Genomic DNA, 21,571 nt, shown 5'->3' with positions numbered 1-21,571 from the left:
CCAACTGTTATACATGATTTTAGCAACATCAAATGGTCTAAAACCTGGAAAATTTTAAAATTCTTTGCCCTGGCCGTGTGGTTCAGTTCACTGGAGCATCATCCCATACAACAAAAGGTTGCGGGTTCAATTCTCATTCAGGGTACATGCCTAGGCTGCAGGTTCGATCCCTGGCTGGGGTGCATATATGAGGCAACTAATTGATGTTTCTCTTTCACATAGATGCTCCTCTCTCTCTCTCTTTCTCTCTCTTTCTCTTTCTCTTCCCACCCCCCACCTACCTCTCTCTGAAATCAATGAACATATGCTTAGGTGAGAATTTAAAATAATAATAATAATAAATAAAAATTTAAAAAACAAAATAATTTGCCTATCTAATTAGAAAGGATAGATATACTAAAATTATTTACATAGTGACATGTAAATCTAGCAGAAGGAGAAGGGGGAACAGCAGGGACTATGGAAAAGGGACTGTTCTCTCCAAAAATCCACCTGCAGGGCAGAATCATATTTATGCACAACAAATGGGGAAAATAAGACTGACAAAGCAGATAAATTAGGGAAAACTTTTTCACCATACATAAATATGTATTATGGAAATCCTTCAAATAATTCCCCAAGTAGTACAGTTTTATCTCATTTGATATACAATTATTTTTTGTTTGTTTGTTTTCTCATGTTATATTGTTGCCTCACTAGGTTTTCAGCCATTTTTTTCCTGCTGCTAAATACTTTTTTTATTATTTATTTATTTATTTTTCTTTTCTTTTTTTTTAATTTCTTCTTTTTTAATTTATTTTTTCAAATACATTTGTCTCTGCCTCCCCCCCACCATTTTCCCTTGCCCCCTCCCTCCTTCCCTCTCTCAGCTCTTCCCCTTTGGTTTTGTCCATGAGTCCTTGCTATATGTTCCTTGACTTTCCCCGTCCCTTCCTTTTCACCGTCCCCCCTCCCTCCTTCCCTCTTGTCTCTGTTGGTTTCTTTTCCTTTCAGTGTTGCTGGTCTTATTTTCCTTGCATCTTTGTATTGTTGGTTAGGTTCCACTTACAGGTGAGATCATATGGTATTTGTCTTTCGCCCCCTGGCTTATTTCACTTAGTGCAATGCTCTCTAGTTCCATCCATGCTTGTAGCAAAGTTTAGTAGTTCTTTTTTTCTTTCTGCTGCGTAGTATTCCATTGTGTAAGTGTACCATAATTTTTTGATCCAGTCATCTACTGATGGGTTGCTTCCAACACCTGGCTATTGTAAATTGTGCTGCCATGAACATTGGGGTGCATAGGTTCTTTTGTATTGGCGTTTTGGTATTCTTAGGGTATAGTCCCAGCAGGGGAATCACTGGATCAAAAGGCAGTTCCATTTTCAGCTTTTGGAGGAAGTTCCACACTGCTTTCCACAGTGGCTGCACCAGTCTGCATTCCCACCAACAGTGGACTAGGGTTCCCTTTTCTCCACAGCCTCGCCAGCACCTGTTGTTTGTTGATCTGTTTATGATAGCCATTCTGACTGGTGAGAGGTGGTACTTCATGGTGGTTTTGATCTGCATTTCTCTGATGGCTAGTGATGCTGAGCATCCTTTCAAATGTCTCTGGGCCCTCTGCATCTCCTCCTTGGAAAAGTGCCTGCCCAGGTCCTTTGCCCATTTTTCGATTGGATTGTTTGTCTTCTTGGAGTGGAGTCGAGTGAGTTCTTTACATATCTTGGAGATCAAACCTCTGTCTGATGTATCATTAGTGAATATATTTTCCCATAGGGTTGGCTCCCTTTTCATTTTGCTGATGTTTTCTTTCACCATGCAGAACCTTCTTATTTTGATGAGGTCCCACTTGTTTATTCTTTCTTTTATGTCCCTTGCTTTAGGAGACATATCAGTGAAAAGATTGCTGCATGGGATATCTGAGAGTTTCCTGCCAATGTTCTCCTCTAGAACTGTGATGGTGTTGCAACTTATATTTAAGTCTTTTATCCATGTTGAGTTTATTTTTGTGTATGGTGTCAGCTGATGATCCAGTTTCAATTTTTTGCATGTAGCCGTCCAGCTCTCCCAACACCATTTGTTAAAGGGGCTATTATTACTCCATTTTATGCTTCTGCCCCCTTTGTCAAATATTAGATGCCCATAGAGACCTGGGCTTATTTCTGGGCTTTCTATTCTGTTCCACTGGTCTATGGATCTGTTCTTATGCCAGTACCAGATTGTTTTGAGTATAGTGGCTTTGTAGTATAGTTTGATGTCCAGTATTGTGATCCCTCCTACTTTGTGTTTCTTTCTCAAAATTCCTGTGGCTATTCGCAGTCGTTTATGGTTCCATATAAATTTTTGAAATGTCTGTTCTATTTCTGTGAAATACATCATTGGTATCTTAATAGGGATTGCGTTGAATCTATAAATTGTTTTGGGTAGTATGGACATTTTGATATTAATTCCTCCAATCCATGAGCACGGTATATGCTTCCATTTATTTGTGTCTTCCTTAATTTCTTTCTTCAATGTTGTATAGTTTTCTGTGTACAGGTCTTTTACCTCTTTAGTTAAATTTATTCCTAGGTACTTTATTTTTCTTCTTGCTATATCGAATGGTATTTTTTTTCTGATTTCTTCTTCTTCTATTTCATTGCTGATGTACAAAAATGCCTTTGATTTTTGAATGTTGACTTTGTATCCTGCTGTTTTGCCAAATTCACTTGTTAGGTTGAGGAATTTTTTGGTAGAGTCTACAGGGTTCTCTATGTACACTATCATGCCATCTGCAAACAATGATAGCTTTACTTCCTCCTTTCCTATTTGGATGCCTTTTATTTCTCTTTCTTGTCTGACTGCTGTGGCTAGGACTTCCAATATAATGTTGAAAAGAAGCGGTGAAAGCGGACATCCTTGTCGTGTTCCCGATCTTAGTGGGAAAGCTTTCAGTTTTTGCCCGTTGAGTATGATATTAGCTGTAGGTTTTTCATATATGGCCTTTATTACATTGAGGAATGCCCCATTTATTCCCATTTTGCTGAGTGTTTTGATCATAAGTGGGTGCTGTACCTTATCAAATGCTTTTTCTGTGTCTATCGAAATGATCATGTGGTTTTTGTCTTGTATTTATGTGATGTATCACGTTTATTGACTTGCATATATTGAACCATCCCTGTATCCCTGGGATGAATCCCACTTGATCGTGGTGAATAATCTTTTTAATGTATTGCTGGATGCAGTTTGCCAATATTTTGTTGAGGATTTTAGCATCTATGTTCATCAGTGAAATTGGCCTGTAGTTTTCTTTCTTTGTAGGGTCTTTATTTGGTTTTGAGATCAGGGTGATGCTGGCCTCATAGAAAGAGTCTGGGAGTCCTCCCTCCTCTTGGATTTTTTGGAATAGTCTGAGAAGAACAGGGGTTAGCTCTTCCTTAAATGTTTTGTAAAATTCTCCTGGGAAACCGTCCGGCCCTGGGCTTTTGTGTGCTGGGAGTTTCTTGATGACTGCTTCAATTTCCCCAGCTGTTATCGGTCTGTTCAAGCTTTCTGTTTCTTCCTCCTTCAGTGTTGGAAGATTATACTTTTCTAAAAATTTGTCCATTTCATCAAGATTTTCAAATTTCTTGGCATATAATTGTTCATAGTAGTTTCTGACAATCCTTTGTATTTCTGTGGTATCAGTTGTTATTTCTCCTCTTTCGTTTCTGATATTATTAATTTGGGTCCTCTTTTTTTCTTGATGACTCTGCTTAAAGGCTTGTCAATTTTATTTATCTTTTCAAAGAACCAGCTTCTGGATTGGTTGATCCTTTGAATTGTTCTTTTCATCTCTATTTCATTCAGTTCTGCTCTCATCTTGACTATTTCCTTCCTTCTACTTGCTCTGGGATTTATGATATACAATTAATTTTTATAAATCATTTCAGGAACATATCATTTGCCTAAGCAGAAACACACTGGTACTATATGTCTGTTTTAACAAAAAAAATTACTTTGGCTAATTAGTAATATTTCATGTATAATCTTAATCCCAACTCTATCTCTTTTCTATAGCCTAGCTAAAGAAATAAAAACTAGTCTTCCCATCTATTTTCAAATAAACTGTGTTCTCCTGAAACTCTGAATCTCAAGCAGTAAAAATCTGGTATTTCTTCTTTCTTTGCAAACAAAGGGCATGCTTAACATTTTCTATGAACCCTGAAGAGACAACTGTATTAAGTATTACTATTACCATTAATAGCTGTTTAATGTTAATATAGGAATTAAGTAATCTTAGAAAATAACCAATATAAAATCTCTTGGAATTTTCTGATGGAGATTACATTGGCAAACATATGAATGTTCATGTTATTTGTATTTACTCTGTTATCATTTTACTTGCTTCCTGAAAATAGTCATTTAAATTACAAAGATATTTTATAGTTAAATGACAGATGAATGTATCTCAAAGCCTAGTTGGGGGTATCCAACAAAAAGAATGAAACAAACACATTTTATTCCTCTATCTTTTGTTATCATCTGAATTAGGTGTTTCAAATTCTTTCAAAGTATATATATCACACAAACTGAAGAGCAAGTCCTGCCTTAACCAATACTTTTATAATAAATAATAATAATTCATCCATAACTCTATACCAGAAAATCCAACCTAAACCAATGGACCACATAAATCTATCAATGAATATAAACAATATCCTGGAGTAATAAAAAAAATAATTGTCCATTCAGTTTGTTATAATAAAACTAGACACAAATTGCATAAGAACATGATGGTCCATTGTCAGCCAGGTGGGCCAAGGGTCAGGTGAAAAAGATCAAGCCAAGAAAGAAGCACTGTGTCAGATCAGTGGGATTTGGCAACATCCATTCAGTCATTCAGAAAATAATGATTTCTTGTACAATATTAGATGGATGACTAATAGTGGAAACATTAAGAAATTGGGCAATGACAATATAACGAGATACATGCTCTGGAAAGTGTAAGCATGGTCCTTGGGAATCAAGAAAGCCTTCTTAAAGGAAACGTGATGAAGGGAGCATTTTGTAAGTGAGGAAGCAGAGAAGGCAGTGGAGAGGAGCATGCTACTGAGAAAACTTTTAGGAGTCCTGTGCATCTGAACAATAACAAAGAATTGTAAAGGGTGAGGATAATATGTAAAAGTCATGTGATGGAGTGGTAAGGGCCAGGTAATGCATATGTTTGGAAGTTATTGTGAGACGGAATTTTAGCCAAGGGCAAAGAGCAGGCACTGCAATGATAGTAAGTGGAGGGAAAAGTAGATGTAGTAAATTGTGGGGTACTCATTCCACACTGCTCAGCCTCAACGTTAGCCCCTCACTGGTGAACACTTTTTGGTTGGAGTTATAAGTCCTTCTCAATCAGTTCCTTAATCTGTCAAATTCTACTTCTAAGTATTTCCCAATAAATAAGTTTCTATCCATCTAGGAAACTAATCAGCATCTTGACTGTTTCTTTCATCAAGTAAACCAAAATAACTAATGGCAACACCACCTCTTCTTTAAAAAAAAATTTTTTTTACTAGTATTCAGTTTCTCTCAGAACTCTTAGGTATTATTCATCAGACAAAAAAAGCATTATTACCACCTTCCCATGTTGTATTTCCTTTGCCTGACTTCACCATTCATCTTAGCAGACTACAGAAAGACATGAGAAAGACCACAAACACATCTCTGGACACCGTGGTGACAAATTTCATTCTCCTGGGCTTATCTTACCCCCCAAATCTGAGGACCCTCCTCTTCCTGGTCTTCTTCATCATTTACATCCTGACTCAGCTGGGGAACCTGCTCATTCTGCTCACCGTGTGGGCTGATCCAAAGCTCCATGCTCGCCCCATGTACATTCTTCTGAGTGTGCTCTCATTCCTGGACATGTGGCTCTCCTCAGTCATTGTTCCTCGTTTAATATTGGACTTTACCCCTGCCAACAAAGCAATCCCATTTGGTGGTTGTGTGGCTCAGTTATATTTCTTTCACTTTCTGGGCAGCACCCAGTGTTTCCTCTACACCTTGATGGCCTATGACAGGTATCTGGCAATATGCCGGCCCCTGCGTTACCCTATGCTCATGAATGGTAAGTTATGCACCATTCTTGTGGCTGGAACTTGGGTGGCTGGCTCCATCCATGGATCTATCCAAGCCACCCTGACTTTCCGCCTGCCCTACTGTGGGCCCAACCAGGTGGATTACTTTATCTGTGACATTCCTGCAGTATTGAGGCTGGCCTGTGCTGACACCACCGTCAATGAGCTTGTGACCTTTGTGGACATTGGGGTAGTGGCTGCCAGTTGCTTCATGTTAATTCTGCTCTCCTATGCCAACATAGTCCATGCCATCCTGAAGATACGCACTGCAGATGGGCGGCGTCGGGCCTTCTCCACCTGTGGCTCTCATCTGACTGTGGTCACAGTCTACTATGTCCCCTGTATTTTCATCTACCTCAGGCCAGGCTCCAAGAGTCCCTTGGATGAGGCAGTGGCTGTGCTATACACTGTTGTTACTCCATTACTGAACCCACTCATCTATACTCTGAGGAACCAGGAAGTAAAGTCTGCTCTGAAGAGAGTAATAGCAGGCCAAGGGGCTGCAAGTGAAAATAAGTAGCTATAGGCTGAGGAACTACCAATGTCTCCATTGCTATGCTCTTTTCAGCTACTGCTGCATGTGACGAACACTCAACAAATAGATTTTAGTTTAAGCTTAATGGAATGTAACTTTACCATGAAGAAGCTTCTGATGCTATGTTGAACCTCAATAAATTGGCCAGAACTGCTTTACACTTTTCTGGCCCATCTCTTGGGAGAAAGCACATGCTACACAAATGTCAACTATGAAGAATAAGTGCTCTATTGATGAAGAAAGTGGATCATTCCAGGCAAATTTGGGAGAAACCAGCATGATGCTGTCCCACCACCCTTCATCCATTTGCTTACTCTTAATTTCCCAAGCCACTAGACATTCAGGATTGCTTTGCTCACATCAAGTCAAATCTATCCTCTTAAGCACTTGGTATGAATCTGTGTGTGGATTGTTAGTCTTTCCTTCCGGGCCCTCTCTATCCCCCACATGGTAACTAACCAAATTCTGTTCACTCTGTCTCAGGAATATCTCTCTGGCTTCCTAAGTGGTCCCCTTGCTTTCCCTATCCTCATCCATATCACTACCAGAGTTTTCTTTCTGAAAAAAATATAGCCAGTGAATATTCACTGGCTCTCTACTAAGTATAGGTAGATAAAGCCAGGCCTCTTAGCTTGGAATTCAAAGTCCTCCACAATCAGATCCCAAATATCTTATCTCCTAAGATATCTCCACCTCTCCCCTCCTAGCCCTATTAATTTACCTGCCACTCTTTAAACATTCTCCTTACTTTGGGGCCTCTGAGCCTTTACTTAAGATATTCCTATATCAGAAATATTCTTTATATTGGTAATTTGATATTTTATGCTTCCTTCATGGCCCAGGAAAAATTCTTATTCCTATTAGTTTTTTCCAATTCTCCCACTCAGAATTTATCTCCTCCTCTCTGTGTTCCTATAGTCCTTTGAATTTTATAAGAACAATTATCTTAGTCTGGCCTGTATTATAATTTAGATCAGAGTCCCTGAAGGGCAGAAAGAATGTTTTCTTGGTGTTTGTGTTTCAGCCCCCTTTTACTTAATAACTACCAGTAGGCACTCTGGTAGAGATGGCTAACTGCCCACCAAAATCCATTCTCTTCTTCCCTAGTCAGAGAACTGTAGCTACAACATGCCTGCTCCACTGTGGATATTTCCTAGTCCCTCTTGCAGTCAGGCGAATTTATATATCTAAGCTCTCCCAAAGTGAATATGAAAAGAATTTATGTATATGTGTGATACTTCCAAACCTGGCCCTCAAACTGGCCCAGAAACTTTTCCATGTTCTTTTCCTGCTCTGAGGTGGAATGGCATATGATGGGAACCCAGCTCCATCAGCAGTGGTTCGTAACCAAGTGGAAATGAGTCATCTGCCAACTTAGAACACACACCTCAGAATTTTAAGTGAGAGGAAAATAAGACACTGTAACTTCTTTAATCCACTAATTTGTCATTAGGTTACATTGTTATAGTAGCTTCACCTCATCCTAATTAATACTTCACTTAATCAATAATTTTTAAAAATTAAAACAGCATCAGGAAAGTCTTTTGAACTGCATTTGAATTGTCCAAAGCATCCAAGAAAGCTTTTGGTAAACTATCAGAATCTCAAAAGCCAAAGATCCAGACACTACCTAGTCTATCATTCATTGGGCCAATCAATCATGCAATGTCCTTCTGACCTGGCCACAGTGTGGTAAATAATCTTAACTTAAACCCTGTGACCTTTAATAGTCTTACCAGAGAAACAAGCATTTAAAAGAAATTGGAAACAGAGAACTCAAGTGCAGGGCAGTATAAGAACAAGTGTCAATAGCTCCTTCTAGAAAATGAAGGACCAGGTATATGTATTCATTTATTGACAGTTTTTTCACTCAGCTAGAGGTACAGGATTATGCTTGCCCAATTTTTTTGCAGATTTTTTTATTGTGGTAAAATACACATAACAATTATCATATTAACCAATTTTAAGTATACAGTTCAGTGATATTAAATACATTCACACTGTTGTGCAACCATCACCAACATCCATCCCCATAAGTCCTTTCATCATGTAAAACTGAAACTCTATGACCATTAAAAAATACTCTTCATTCTCCCCTTCCTCCATTTTATCTTCTGTCTCAATGATTTTGACTACCCTTAAATACCTCATATAAGTGGAATCATATAGTATTTGTCTTTTTGTGATTGGCTTATTTCAGTTAGCATAACACCTTCAAGTTTCTTTCATGCTGTAACACATTGTGGAATTTTCTTCCTCTTTGAGTATGAATAATATTTCATTGTATGTATATGCCACATTTTGTTTATGTATTCATCCATTGATAAATACAGGGTTGCTTCTACATTTTAGCTATTGTGAATAATGCTACTATAAGTATTCAAATATCTCTTTGAGACCCTGCTGTCAATTCTTTTGGGTATATACCCAGAAGATAATTTTTTTAGGGAACTGCATGCTGTTTTTCATAGTGGTTGTATCTTATACTTTCCTACCCACTGTGCACAAGAGTTTTAATTTCTCCATATAGTCAACACTGTTGTCTGTTTCTGTTTGATTTTTTTGTAGTTAGCTGTTTTAATGGGTATAAAGTAAAATCTCATTGTAGTTTTGGTTTGCATTTCCCTAATTGTTAATGATGTTGAGAATCTTTTCATGGACTTTTTGACCATTTATATAACTTCTTTATAGAAATGTCCATTCAAGTCCTTTGCCCATTTTTGAACAGGACTGTTTGTTTTTTTGTGATTGATTTTTAAGGGTCCTGGATATTAATCCCTTATCAGATAGATAATTTGCAAATATTTCCTTTCATTCTCTGAGTTATCTTTTTTTAAAAAAGATTTTATTTATTTATTTTTTAGAGAGGGGAAGGAAGGAAGAAAGTAAGGGAGAGAAACATCAATATGTGGCTGCCTCTCACGCACCCCATACTAAGGACGTGGCCTGCAACAGACGCATGTGCCCTGACTGGGAGTCAAACTGGCGACCCTTCAGTTTGCAGCTTGGTATTCACTCCACTGAGCCACACTAGCCAGGGTATTCTCTGGGTTATCTTTTTACTCTGTTAATATTGTCTCTTTTTTTGTAGATTTGATTTATTTATTTTTAGAGAGAAAGGAAGGGAGGAAAAAAGAGAGAGAAACATTGATATTCAAGAGACACATAGATCAGTTGCCTCATGCACACCCGCTACTGGGAACCTGGCCCAAAACCCAGGCATGTGCCCTGACTAGGAATGGAGACTTTCGGTTCACAGGCCAGCACTCAATCCATTAAGCCACACCAGATATGGTTGTTTATAGTGTCTTTTGATGCACAAACATGTGTAATGTTTATGAAATTCAATTTGTCTATTTTTTTCTTTTGTTATCTGTGCCTTTGGTATCATAGCCAAGAAATTATTGCAAAATCCATTGTTGCGAAACTTCTGTCCAGTTTTCTTCTAAGAGTTTAATTGTTTTTGGTCTTACATTCAGGTTCTTGATCCATTTTGCATTAACTTTTGTACATAGTCCCCCTTTATTTATGGGGAATATGTTCCAAGACACCCAAGTGGATGACTGAAAACATGAATAGTACCAAACCTTATATAGTCTGGGGGGCGGGTTATATATATGATAAAGTTTAATGTATAAATTAGGCACAGTGAGAGATTAACAGCAATGACTAACAATAAAATAGAACAATTATAACAATATGCTGCAAAAAAATTTATGTGAATGTGGTCATTCTCTCCCTCTAATAACCAATCTGATAACCAAGATTGCTGTTAAGTGACTAACAGGCAAGTAGCATAAGCAGCATGACCACACTGAACAAGGCAAAATTTATATCCAGGCCAGAATGGAGCAGGATGGCACAAGATTTCATCATGCCATTCAGAACAGTGTGCAATTTAAAACTTATAAATAGTTTATTTCTAAGTGTTGGAAGTAACCCAAGTGCCCATCAGTAAATGAGTGGATCAAAAAACTATGGCACATTTACACACTGGAATACTACACAGCAGAAAGAAGGAACTTCTGCCCTTCGTGACAGCATGGATGGAACTGTAGAGCATTATGCTAAGTGAAATAAGCTATGGGGTGAAAGACAAATACCATATGTTCTCACCTATAAGTAGAACCTAATCAACAAAACAAACAAGCAAGCAAAATATAACCAGAGACATTGAAAAGAAGAACAAACTGACAGTAATCAGAGCAGAGGGGGGAGGGGATAGCAGGGAGAAAAGGGGAAGGGTCATCAGGAACATGTATAAAGGACACATGGACAAAGCCAAAAGGGGGTAGGATCAAAGGTGGGAGGTTGGAATGGGTGAGGAGTGGGGTAGTGGTGGGGGGAAAATGAAGAAAACTGTACTTGAACAACAATACAAAAAATGTAATTGTTTATTTCTGAAATTTTATCATTTAATATTTTTATAATATTATTCAGTTACAGTTGGTCACAAGTAACTGAAATCACAGAAAGTGAAACAATAGATAAGGGGAGAATATACTGTATATGTTGTTAGGTAAGGGTCCAACTTCATTCTTTACATGTGGATATCCAGTTTTTCCAGAAACATTTGCCAAAAGACTGTCTTTTCCCCAGTGAATGGTTTTGGCACCCTTGTCCATAATCATGTGACCATATTTGCAAGAGTTTATTTCTAGGATATCTTCAACTAAGTTCAGGCTTCAGTTGTCCTGCCTTTACTAGCTCCCTGAGATAAAAGGTAAGCTGTTTATTTCAAATCATTCTTTTGTCTTGATGTAAGCATTTATTGCTATAAACTTCCCTCTTAGAACTGCTTTTGCTACATCCCATAAGTTTTGATATGTTGTGTTTCCATTTTCACTTGTCTCAGGTATTTTCTTTATTTCTCTACAGTTATATCTTTATACATTATGTGCCCAAAAACATAAATTAATAATTCATTTACATGCCTTAGTCTCTTAAATTATGTAGAAAACAATATTTAGAGTTGCAAACCAGTTACAGTAATACTAGCTTTTACACCAATAATTGTTTTTATCTCTAAATCTATTAGTCTCTTAAATCATATAAAAAACAAAAAGTGCAGTTACAAACCATTGCATTGCTATAAAAATACTAGCATTTATAATTCCCCTTTGTATTTACCTTTATTTAGATATTTTTTTCTCTGCATGGCTTCTAGTTATTGTCTCATGTCCTTTCATTTCACCCTGCAGGACTCCTTTGAGCATTTTTTACAGGGCAAGTCTAGTCACAAAACCTGAGCTTTTGTTTATCTGAGAATGTCTTAATTACTCCTTTACTCTTGAAGGACATTTTTGCTGGATATAGGATTCTGGTTGACAGGTTTTTTTCTTTTAACACTTTGAACATATTGACCCATTATCTTTTGGTCTCCAAAGTTTTGGATAAGAAATTTGTGGATTTTATTGAGGATTTTATTAAGCATTCCTTGTATGTTATAATTTACTTCTCTCTTGCTGCTTTCAAGGTTCTCTCTTTGCAATTGGCTTTTTAAAATGTGGTTATAATGTGTCTCAGTGGAGATGTCTTTGATTAATTTTCTTTGGACTTCATGGCACTTCTTGGATGTTTATACTCAGGTATTTCATCAAGTTTGGGAGGTTTTTAGCCATTATTTCTTCACATACTGTCCCTGCCCCTTTTTCTCTCTTCTCCTTCTGTGATTTCCATGATGTACATGTTCACCTACTTGACAGTGCTCTGCAGGTCCCTTAGACACCTAATTATTCTTCAATCTTTTTTTCTTTCTTTTTTAAAAAGATTTTATTTATTTTCAGAGAGAGGAAAAGGGAGGGAGAAGAACATTGATGTGAGGAAAGAACATCAATCAGTTACCTCTCGTACACGTGCCAACTGAGGACTGAACCCACAATCCATATAAATGCCCTGACAAGGAATCGAAACTGTGACCTTTTGCTTTTCAGGATAACAACCAACCAATTGAGCTACACCAGTCAGGAACATTCTTTGTTTCTTCTCTTTCTCAGACTTGACAATTTCCGTTGTCCTACATTAAGTTCACTGATTCTTCCTTCTGATTGTTCAAATCTACCTTTGAATCCCTCTAATAGAATGTTTATTTTAATTATTGTAATTTAAAGATCCAGAATTTTTTTTTTGTTTCTTTTTAAGTTTTTTATGTCCTTATTGATGTTTCTATTTTCTTCAAAAACCATTTTTTGGACTTCACTCTACATCTTCTTTTAGCTCTTCAGGCATCTTTTAAACAGTTGTTTAAACTTTTTGTCTAGTATATTTTTGAGAACAGCTCTTATTGACTTATTTTTTTCTTTCAATGGACCATACTTGCCTGTTTTTTTTAAAAATATCTTACAACTTATTTTGAACACTGCACATTTGAATCTGATAATGTGGTATCTCTGGAAATCAGATTCTCCCCCTTCCCCAGAGCTTGCCAATTTTTGTTACTGGTTTTGGTGTTTTTGTTGCCATTGGTTTTGGTTTGGTGGAGGAGGGGGAGTTTGTGTACGTATATGTGTGAGTGTAGTAGGCTATCTCTTCCAAGGATCAGCCTGAAAAGTAAACTTAAAATATTTTCATGCCTTTTTTGAGCCTTTCCCTGGGCATACACAGTCACTTTCTGATTTTCCTTATGTGTGCAGTTGCTTTTTAACACTTGTTTCTTAATGTCTAGATCCTGAAAGGGTAAAAAGCAAAAAAAAAAAAAAAAAAGGAAGAAGGAAGAGAGAAAGGCACAAACCCTCTAAATCCCCTGGAAGTTAGTTCATTTGGAGAGGGAGAGGTTTGCAAACATAGATGGAGGTGCAACAACAATGGCTGCCCATCTCTTTATCTGCATCTCTCTCATAAGAAATAATAAAATTGCCAATTGTGACATGAGTAAAACACTATTAGATAGAAACCAGAGTTAACAGATATGTCTTTTGTTTATCACTTAACCTTGAGGACCTCATTATGGTTGCCAGAGGAGATGAGATGCTGTGGAGCCTATAAGATTTAGGGATTCTGTGCATATTTAATCTATAAAATCTAACTATTCCATTAGGGATTACTATAATTACTAATTTAACCAAAAAAACATAACTACTACTATGGAAAAGATCCAGAACTTTTGTGGACGAGATCCAGAAGTGTGTCAACTGAAATTATGAATTTACAGGGTCCAGCAGAATTAAGGCTTGCTTCAATGTGATTGGTCAGTTAATAACATGGGTGTAATAATTTATAGTTTTAATTTGAACATTTCATCTAAAATGTTATATGGTGTGACTGAGTGTGATATTCTTACTTTATAGAATTACATGCTTATGGTTTTGTAATTTAAAAAAAGGGCATTATTTGTGCCAGACCCAGTAGATTAAGCTATCAACAACTTAAGAAATCATGAACTTGTACTTCTGCAGCCCTATTTCGCAAAGTGCTTCTTCACATACATTCTGGTTGCAATATACAAACCTAGACCCATAAAATTCAACAGTTTCCTTTCTGAAACCCATTTCAACTGCAATTATGCTTTCTGGAATAGTGGAAGCAGCAAAATATAAGAAAAGACCAGGCTGTGAATGGTAAGACAAACATTTTTGCCTAGCTCCATCTACTCATACACACCCCTTTTGGCCAGCTCTTCTCATTAATTCGTCATAAGCACGTTTTGTTTCTTCCCCTAATCACCTCTATTCACTTGTGGTCCAACTTTGAACTGCTACCTGTTTTTGGTAAACCTGCAAGCTATGAATGGTTTTGCATTTTTTTTAACAACTGAAAAGAAAAAAAAGAGGGATAAACTTTATGAAACATGGAATTCACATAAAATTCAAGTTTTAATGTCTACAAATAAAGTTTTATTATAATGCAGCCATGCCCATTTCTAAGTGTACTGTTTATGGATGCTCTCATGTACAATGGCAGATTTAAATAGATGCAACAAAGACTATATGGTCTTTAAGGACAAAAATAGTTATATCTGTACTTTACAGAAAAAGTGTTCCAACTTCTGCACTAGACACTTCAACATCAAGGCGACTTGAGAGCTATAGAGTTCACTGCAAAAGTTGGGGGCACGAGGAACAAATAACATTCAAGGTATTGTCTTAAGACATAGACCATCACTAGATATCTGAAGAAAGTCTGAAAAAAGGAGTCAGACAGTTTCAAGGATCAGACAAGCAGAAAAGAAGTCAGATCAATTTCAAAGTATTTAAAGAAACAGAACTAAGAAATACTAATAAAAATCACTGTTCGGGGGGCATAACAAAATGTTGTACATGATAGTTAAGTTGGATAACTTCTCATGTCCCTCTAACCCTGAGGTTCTATGTTTCTCCTGGTCTATGCAGATCTATGTAAGCACCTTAGTAATTCAAAGAAATAGGAGTTTCATTAAATGTGAATGTACCAATAAAACAGTCACATTAGCTTTTTTCTTTTTTTTCAAAATTTTTTCTGTTTCTGCTAGTATAATTTAAAGCTAAAACCAAACAGGTAGAGAATGCTAATTTGGCAAGGATTTGGAACCATGCCTGGTGGGAATTTAAATTGGAACAACCTCTTGAATGCACATCTTTTAAACCCACAGTTCCACTGCTGGGCATATACCCACCAGAAATGTTCACCAAGAGACATACAAAAAGACACATTCAAAGGCGCATAAAGGATTATAGCCCAAATTAGAAACTTCCCAATTGCCCATCAACCATGTAATGAATAAAGTAAGTTTTGGTACAACCACCCAATAATATACACTGTGTGAGCACAAACGCTTAACATGAGATCTACCATCTTGACAAGTTTTGCATGTACAATACAGTATCATTAACTATGGGTACAATTCTATAGCCAGTCTCTAGAATTTATTCATCTTGTATAAGGGGAACTTTGTACCCATCGAACAGCAATCCCCATTATCCCTCTGTCCAGTCTTTGGCAACCACTATTCTACTCTTTCTTTGAGTTGGGCTATTTTAGATGCCTCATCCAGGTGAAACTATGCACTATTTGTCTTCTGCCTGGCTTATTTCACTTAGCCTATTGCCCACCAACTTCATCCATGTTGTCGTATGCATGTTATCTTTTGGAAGATAAATCACAGACATGCCATCATCAACACACCCTGTTAAGCCCCACAGATGATGATACAAAATTCAAAAAAGCTATAAGTAATGAAGTTTCCCAGAAAACAAACCACCAATATTGATCTTGTCTTATCACAAGGGTGCTATTATAATGTTCCCCAAGCTAAATATCTCACACACTATAATTGCCTCTGGGGAAAATAAAAGAAGTAACAGAACACAAGAGAGACCAACCTTAGTACTTATCTTCAGTGGGAGCCACAAGTGTTTTCCCAGTTTGTATGGACACTGGAGAAGGACAGCTACAAATAAGCAGGCAAACAATAAATTAAATTTCATCAGTTTGGTCCTTCAGCCAGGACTAATTGGGTCTTCTGCCATGAGCTCTTCACAATAACTACTGCTGACCCCGTGAGACCCAAAACCATTGAAATTTTTCTAGGAACAGATTTATATCCCTTCTTTCAGGCTGCAAAAGGATTTTCTGTGGATACGGACAACCCCAGGTGAAGGTGATTCTCTCTCCTCCAAGTAACACTTGCCATTGTCCTGTCCCATTTTCCAGAGTTAAACGTCATCTACAGGACTTGATCACTGACATGGAGAGGTGCTGAAAGAGAGGAAGGTATTCCCAAATATAGATAACCACAGAGTAAATTTCAGATATAGATAAACGTTTGGTCCAAATACTGTACAAAGGGTTTCTTCATTCTCAGTCACTTTATCTCTCAATGTCTTTTCTTGTTTAATTATTCAATATATTTCTTTCTGCTCTCACAGAAATTTTCCTCACTGTTCTGCTAAGTCTAACAATGCAGTTACCATTAGGCCATTTTATATTGTGATAACATTATCACCCAAGCCTTTCATTGGCTACATCTTTCTCTAAAGCTGCCCTTCTTCAGAGATTCATTCACTGCCTAAGAAGGTAAGAGTATCTTGGAGTTCTGTGGTAGTTCTAACTTTATTCCTTGCCATTTGGTTCTTGTGAGTTCCTTTCTCCCACCTGTAATACAGGTTCCCTGCCCAAAAGGTGGAGGATAGATGTGAGTAAAACTGTAATCTGATCTCTGTGTTAATGAGTATTTTAAACAGACAGTTCATTGCTAATAAGGGTTTTGTTGTTGTTTTTTTAATCCTCCCTTGAGGATATATTTATTGGTTTTAGAAAGAGAGGTAGTGAGAGAGAGAAACATCAATCACTTGTCTTCTGTACACTCCACGACCAGGGATAAAACCTGGAACCTAAGTATGTGCCTTGCCCAGGAATCACACCTGACACCTTTTGGTGTACAGAACGATGCTCCAACCAGTTGAGCCACCTGGCCAGGACAGGGTTTTATATTTTAATGGAAACTTGTAGTCTCATTTCTCAAACTTAGTAAATCAAATTTTTCTCATCTCCAAAGTTACTTCTCTTCAAGTTGTTTTCAGTTTTACATGTCTTATTGTAAAATTCAGAAAATGGCAATAGATTACATGTTTTCTGAATATTTAAGATGCTTTTTATAAATTAAAGGAAAGTGTTTGAATTAATTTTCAAAAAATAATAAAAAATATTTAAACTTCCTTCATGGCTTTTGAAAGATAGATGACTAGATGTAGGTATGTAATTTGGGATCAGAATTAAGCAAAATTCGTCTACTGTAATAGGGTCAAGCCTGTCCTTTCCTCATAAGCAAAGGAGCCTAATAACTTGGGCAAATTGGTCACTAACCATTTTTAATGATCACCATTATAGATTTATAAACCTTTTGTGGTCCACTAATGATTCCTATATCTTTTTCAAACATGCTTGTACTAGATGACCATTTGTATTTGATATAAGATGACAATTCAAAAACATATTGCCTCAATACCTTCACAGTCTAAATCCCTGTAAAATGAAAATACTGCCAAGCACCCAGGCAATTATCTACTTTTTAAAGAAATGCATTAGTGTGATGATGAAAGGAGATGGGCCACTTCACAGAATCATGGTAACAAAATTTGTTTGATTTTAGAACATGCAATTAATTCTACTACATCTAGGTTTAGAAGCAGGGCAGCAACACCAGTTTAGAATCTTTGACAGAATAAACCATCAAACTGTTAAAATCATTATTCAGATCATAGACAAAGCTATGACTTCAGGACACTGACGATTAATGTTGTCAATAAATTTTTAAAACTCCTAACAATTTAGCAACCTAAAATAACATGATTTACTAAATTATTTTGGCTTATTTGTGGGAAGGAATATTAAGTAAAATGTAGAAAGACTCTTAGACTGGAAATCATAAAACCTAGTGGTAGTGCTTACTCTAACACTACACAGCTATGGGACTCCTCTGTCATTTAACTTCTGTAAGGATCATGAGATCCCTATGCATGTAAAATACCATCACTATTTTGTGAGTTCATATCACCCTTGTCCACTGAGGTTTCATAGTGCCATGTTTCTTTTTGTGTCATTCCCTCTCTCTCTCCCCTCTTTCTCTCTCTCACCCCCTCCCATCACCACCATCCCATTTTTCTCCAATTTTGTTATTGAAAGGAACTAAGTGATCTCAGAGCTACACCTGGACTATCAATGAATCAGAGTAAGTAGAGAGGTATTCACTCAACGAATACCAAATTTCATGCCTGGAGATCTATGATGATGGCAGTGGCACATGGAAGGAGGTCATGACAGATCAAAGGTAAAAGAAATTTGTCTTGTTAATATTCATACTAAATGGGGAAGAAAATTGTTAGAAAAATAAGTAGAGGAAAATTTAATTGCAGCTGGAATGAAACCACACCTAAATAAAGACAGTATTACAAAAAGGGTTACATGCCTTCTCTCTTCAAGATAGTTTCTCTCGGGTTGAATAAAACAAGTCAGCATATAAAATTATTGAATAATTGTTACACATGTGAAACTAATATAATGATATATATTGATTATATCTGAATATTAAAAATTAATTTTAAAGATGTTAAAGTTCAGGTCCTATGAACTAACATGTTAACTTGGTAGATTTCTTTTTTGGTAGAAAATTTATCTTCAAAGGGTATGGTTTCATTGCATTGTAACCAGTTTTACAATGCTCTAGCAACCTTATGCCCGCTGTCTTTTTTTTTAAGTGTCTACAAATACCCTGTCCTTCAAATGCTCTTTGAAGCTGTAGTTTGCTCATTCTCAAGTTAATAAATCTTTGACATTTTTTTTTTAAAAACACAATATTCAGCACACTATGTGTGGACTGGAACTCCCTATCTACAGGAAATTTCCCAAAAGAAATAATACTTCCTAGAGAGTAATTCAGAGAACAAAGAATATTCCCTAATGCAAATAAGAAAACAGTATGGAAAATAAATGAGGAAAAATAATCAAGAGATCCCTAAAAAGTTCAGAAATGTGATGAAAAGAAGAAAGCCATTGGAAATAATAAAGGCATAATAATAAAAGAGATATAGACTCAGGAAGAAAATAATTAAAGTTTTGTGAATATATCTTCACTAATGCCCAGAAGAAAAAAATTCATGTCTGAAGGAAAGAATGAAATGTAAAGGTACTTGTAACTTACCAGGTATAATTCATTGAGAATATCAAAGCCTAAAGTATGTGTTCCATCAAATTCCCTTTGCTCTCATTGAAAACTCAGAAATATATATCTGATTCTTAATTTGATTTCCAAGGGCCTTGATCTTAGTAAACTGTTGTTCTGAGTAGAAGATACAACATTTCAGCTGTGGGAGTGAAATCTCCCATTGTAGGTTAACAAGTTGGTTGTCTGGTTTACAAGTCATTCTCTCAGGTATTTGAATAGTGTGAACTGATTTCCCAATGCCTGGTTCCCTAAAGAGACCTGACAAAATCAGGCTTCTAAATCTACAGAGTTTAACATCAGGTCTTTTCTGGTCAGCCAGACCAAAGCAGCCACCTGACTTCTCACTATGGCCATCCCTCTTTGCCATCCCTCTTTGCTCCCTCCTCTTCCCTCTTCCTTTACCATGTCCCAAGATAAAATTATTATGTACAAAGGAACCAAAATACATAGCATCAAGTAAAGCACAACTTTAATTATATGCTTTCAGCCTCCTGGGCATTATTTTTCTTTAATTGTGAAGAATTTGGAGAGTAGACTTATACAGCATCAAGCACTGTCACACAAAACTAGCCATTGAATCCATATTCTATTCCATTCTGTCTACTACAAAGGGGACAAGGAATTTTCTCACTTCCTATCTGCATACTCCCCACTCTATAGCCAAGTTTATAGCCTGACAGAGATAAGAATGAGGCAGTGTGTCATGGAAGTTTTTGAACTGGCAGAACATCTAACAAAAGAAATATCCTTTCTCACTCATATCATTTCCAGTAAATCCTTGATCTTTGGCAAAAGTTCTCTAGGTACAAACTTCTGAGTGCAAACATTTTCTGTAAATGTTCAGAGAGTGAATGTTTTAAGGTTTCCAGGACAAATGCAATGACTCCACTCCGCCATCATAGTACCAAAGCAGCTCATTACATAAGTAAATGAGCATGGCTGTGTTCCATTAAAACTTTATTTACAAAACAGGCCAACCCCTGCCACAGAATATATTTCCTCCCTATTTGTAACTTCTCCACGTAAGAGAGAAACTTCTCTGCCACTGTCCTGGATTTTTACAATCTCTTTCTCTAGTTCCTCCTTACTTTCCTCTTACCTCTCTGCTAAGTCCTGCCTTGTCCATTCTCTAGGTAACAACTCTCCAGAAGATGGAAAGAGTCAACAACACATTGTTGACTGAGTTCATCCTGACAGGAATTCCCTACCCACTCAGGCTAAGGACATTTCTTTTTGTATTCTTTTTGCTGATCTACACCCTGACTCAGCTGGGGAACCTGCTAATTCTGATCACTGTCTGGGTAGACGTGCACCTCCATTCTCATCCCATGTACATCTTTCTTGGTGTTCTTTCCATCATCGACATGGCCATCTCCACCACCATTGTTCCTCGCCTCATGATGAATTTCCCTTTAGGCATCACACCCATCTCATTTGGTGGCTGTGTCACTCAACTCTATTTCTATCACTTCCTGGGCAGCACCCAGTGTTTCCTCTACACGTTGATGGCCTATGACAGGTACCTGGCAATATGCCGGCCCCTGCATTACCCTGTGCTCATGAATGCTAAGCTGACTACCTTACTTGTGGCTGGAGCTTGGGTGGCAGGGTCCATCCACGGGGCTCTCCAGGCCATCCTAACCTTCCGCCTGCCTTACTGTGGGCCGAACCAGATAGAGTACTTCTTTTGTGACATCCCTGCAGTTTTGAGGCTGGCCTGTGCTGATACAACAGTCAATGAGCTGGTGACCTTTGTGGACATTGGGGTGGTGGTTGCCAGTTGCTTCACCCTGATTCTCCTCTCCTACATACAGATCATCCAGGCTATCCTGAGAATACGTACAGCTGATGGGCAGCGCCGGGCCTTTTCAACCTGCGGAGCCCATGTAACTGTGGTAACTGTGTACTATGTGCCTTGTGCCTTCATCTACCTGAGGCCTGAAACCAACAGCCCCCTGGATGGGGCAGCTGCTCTATTCCCCACAGCCATCACTCCTTTTCTTAACCCCCTCATCTACACTCTGCGGAACCAAGAGGTGAAGCTGGCCCTGAAGAGAATGATAGGAGGCCTTGGAACTAAGAGACAGGTTTGAAAGTGTCTGTCTGCAGCTGAGGAAACCTTCATATTTACAATTTTTTCTAATGTTTAGATATCAACAAGGGTTTTTTTTCTTCTTGCTTTTTCTACTTTAGTAACCAAACAATATCAGTACATCAAGATCAAACACAGTTTAAGGTAAAATACTACTTTCTAGCAGTTCTTTAGTATCCCTTCCAGTAAACAACTCAGTTGCTCCAATAATAGTGAGATTAAAGCCATTCAGAAGATAGCAA

The 21,571-nt window shown here is 37.4% G+C and overlaps 2 protein-coding genes across 2 annotated transcripts; both read left to right on the top strand.

Annotated features, from left to right (window-relative positions):
* Nucleotides 1-5,628: 5,628 nt before the first annotated feature.
* Nucleotides 5,629-6,585, top strand: LOC129071898 (olfactory receptor 10G2). Its single transcript, XM_054575260.1, has one exon. The coding sequence runs from the start codon at nt 5,629-5,631 to the stop codon at nt 6,583-6,585; it is 957 nt and encodes a 318-aa protein (XP_054431235.1).
* A 13,803-nt stretch (nt 6,586-20,388) lies between these two features.
* LOC129071897 (olfactory receptor 10G3) lies at nt 20,389-21,330 on the top strand. Its single transcript, XM_054575259.1, has one exon. It carries the CDS (start codon nt 20,389-20,391, stop codon nt 21,328-21,330), a length of 942 nt encoding a protein of 313 aa, XP_054431234.1.
* The last annotated feature ends 241 nt before the right edge of the window (nt 21,331-21,571 follow it).

The sequence above is a fragment of the Pteronotus mesoamericanus genome, unplaced genomic scaffold (genome assembly GCF_021234165.1).
Source record: "Pteronotus mesoamericanus isolate MK-2021 breed Mesoamerican mustached bat unplaced genomic scaffold, CSHL_Meso_final contig_272, whole genome shotgun sequence".
NCBI classification, from domain to species: domain Eukaryota; kingdom Metazoa; phylum Chordata; class Mammalia; order Chiroptera; family Mormoopidae; genus Pteronotus; species Pteronotus mesoamericanus.
The sequence above is the reverse complement of the archived record's forward strand: the minus strand, read 5'-3'. Positions and strand labels throughout refer to the sequence as shown.

What these genes read in the sequence shown, in the direction of transcription:
- LOC129071898 (XM_054575260.1), top strand. Translation starts at nt 5,629, where the DNA reads ATGAGAAAGACCACAAACACATCTCTGGACACCGTGGTGACAAATTTC.
- LOC129071897 (XM_054575259.1), top strand. Translation starts at nt 20,389, where the DNA reads ATGGAAAGAGTCAACAACACATTGTTGACTGAGTTCATCCTGACAGGA.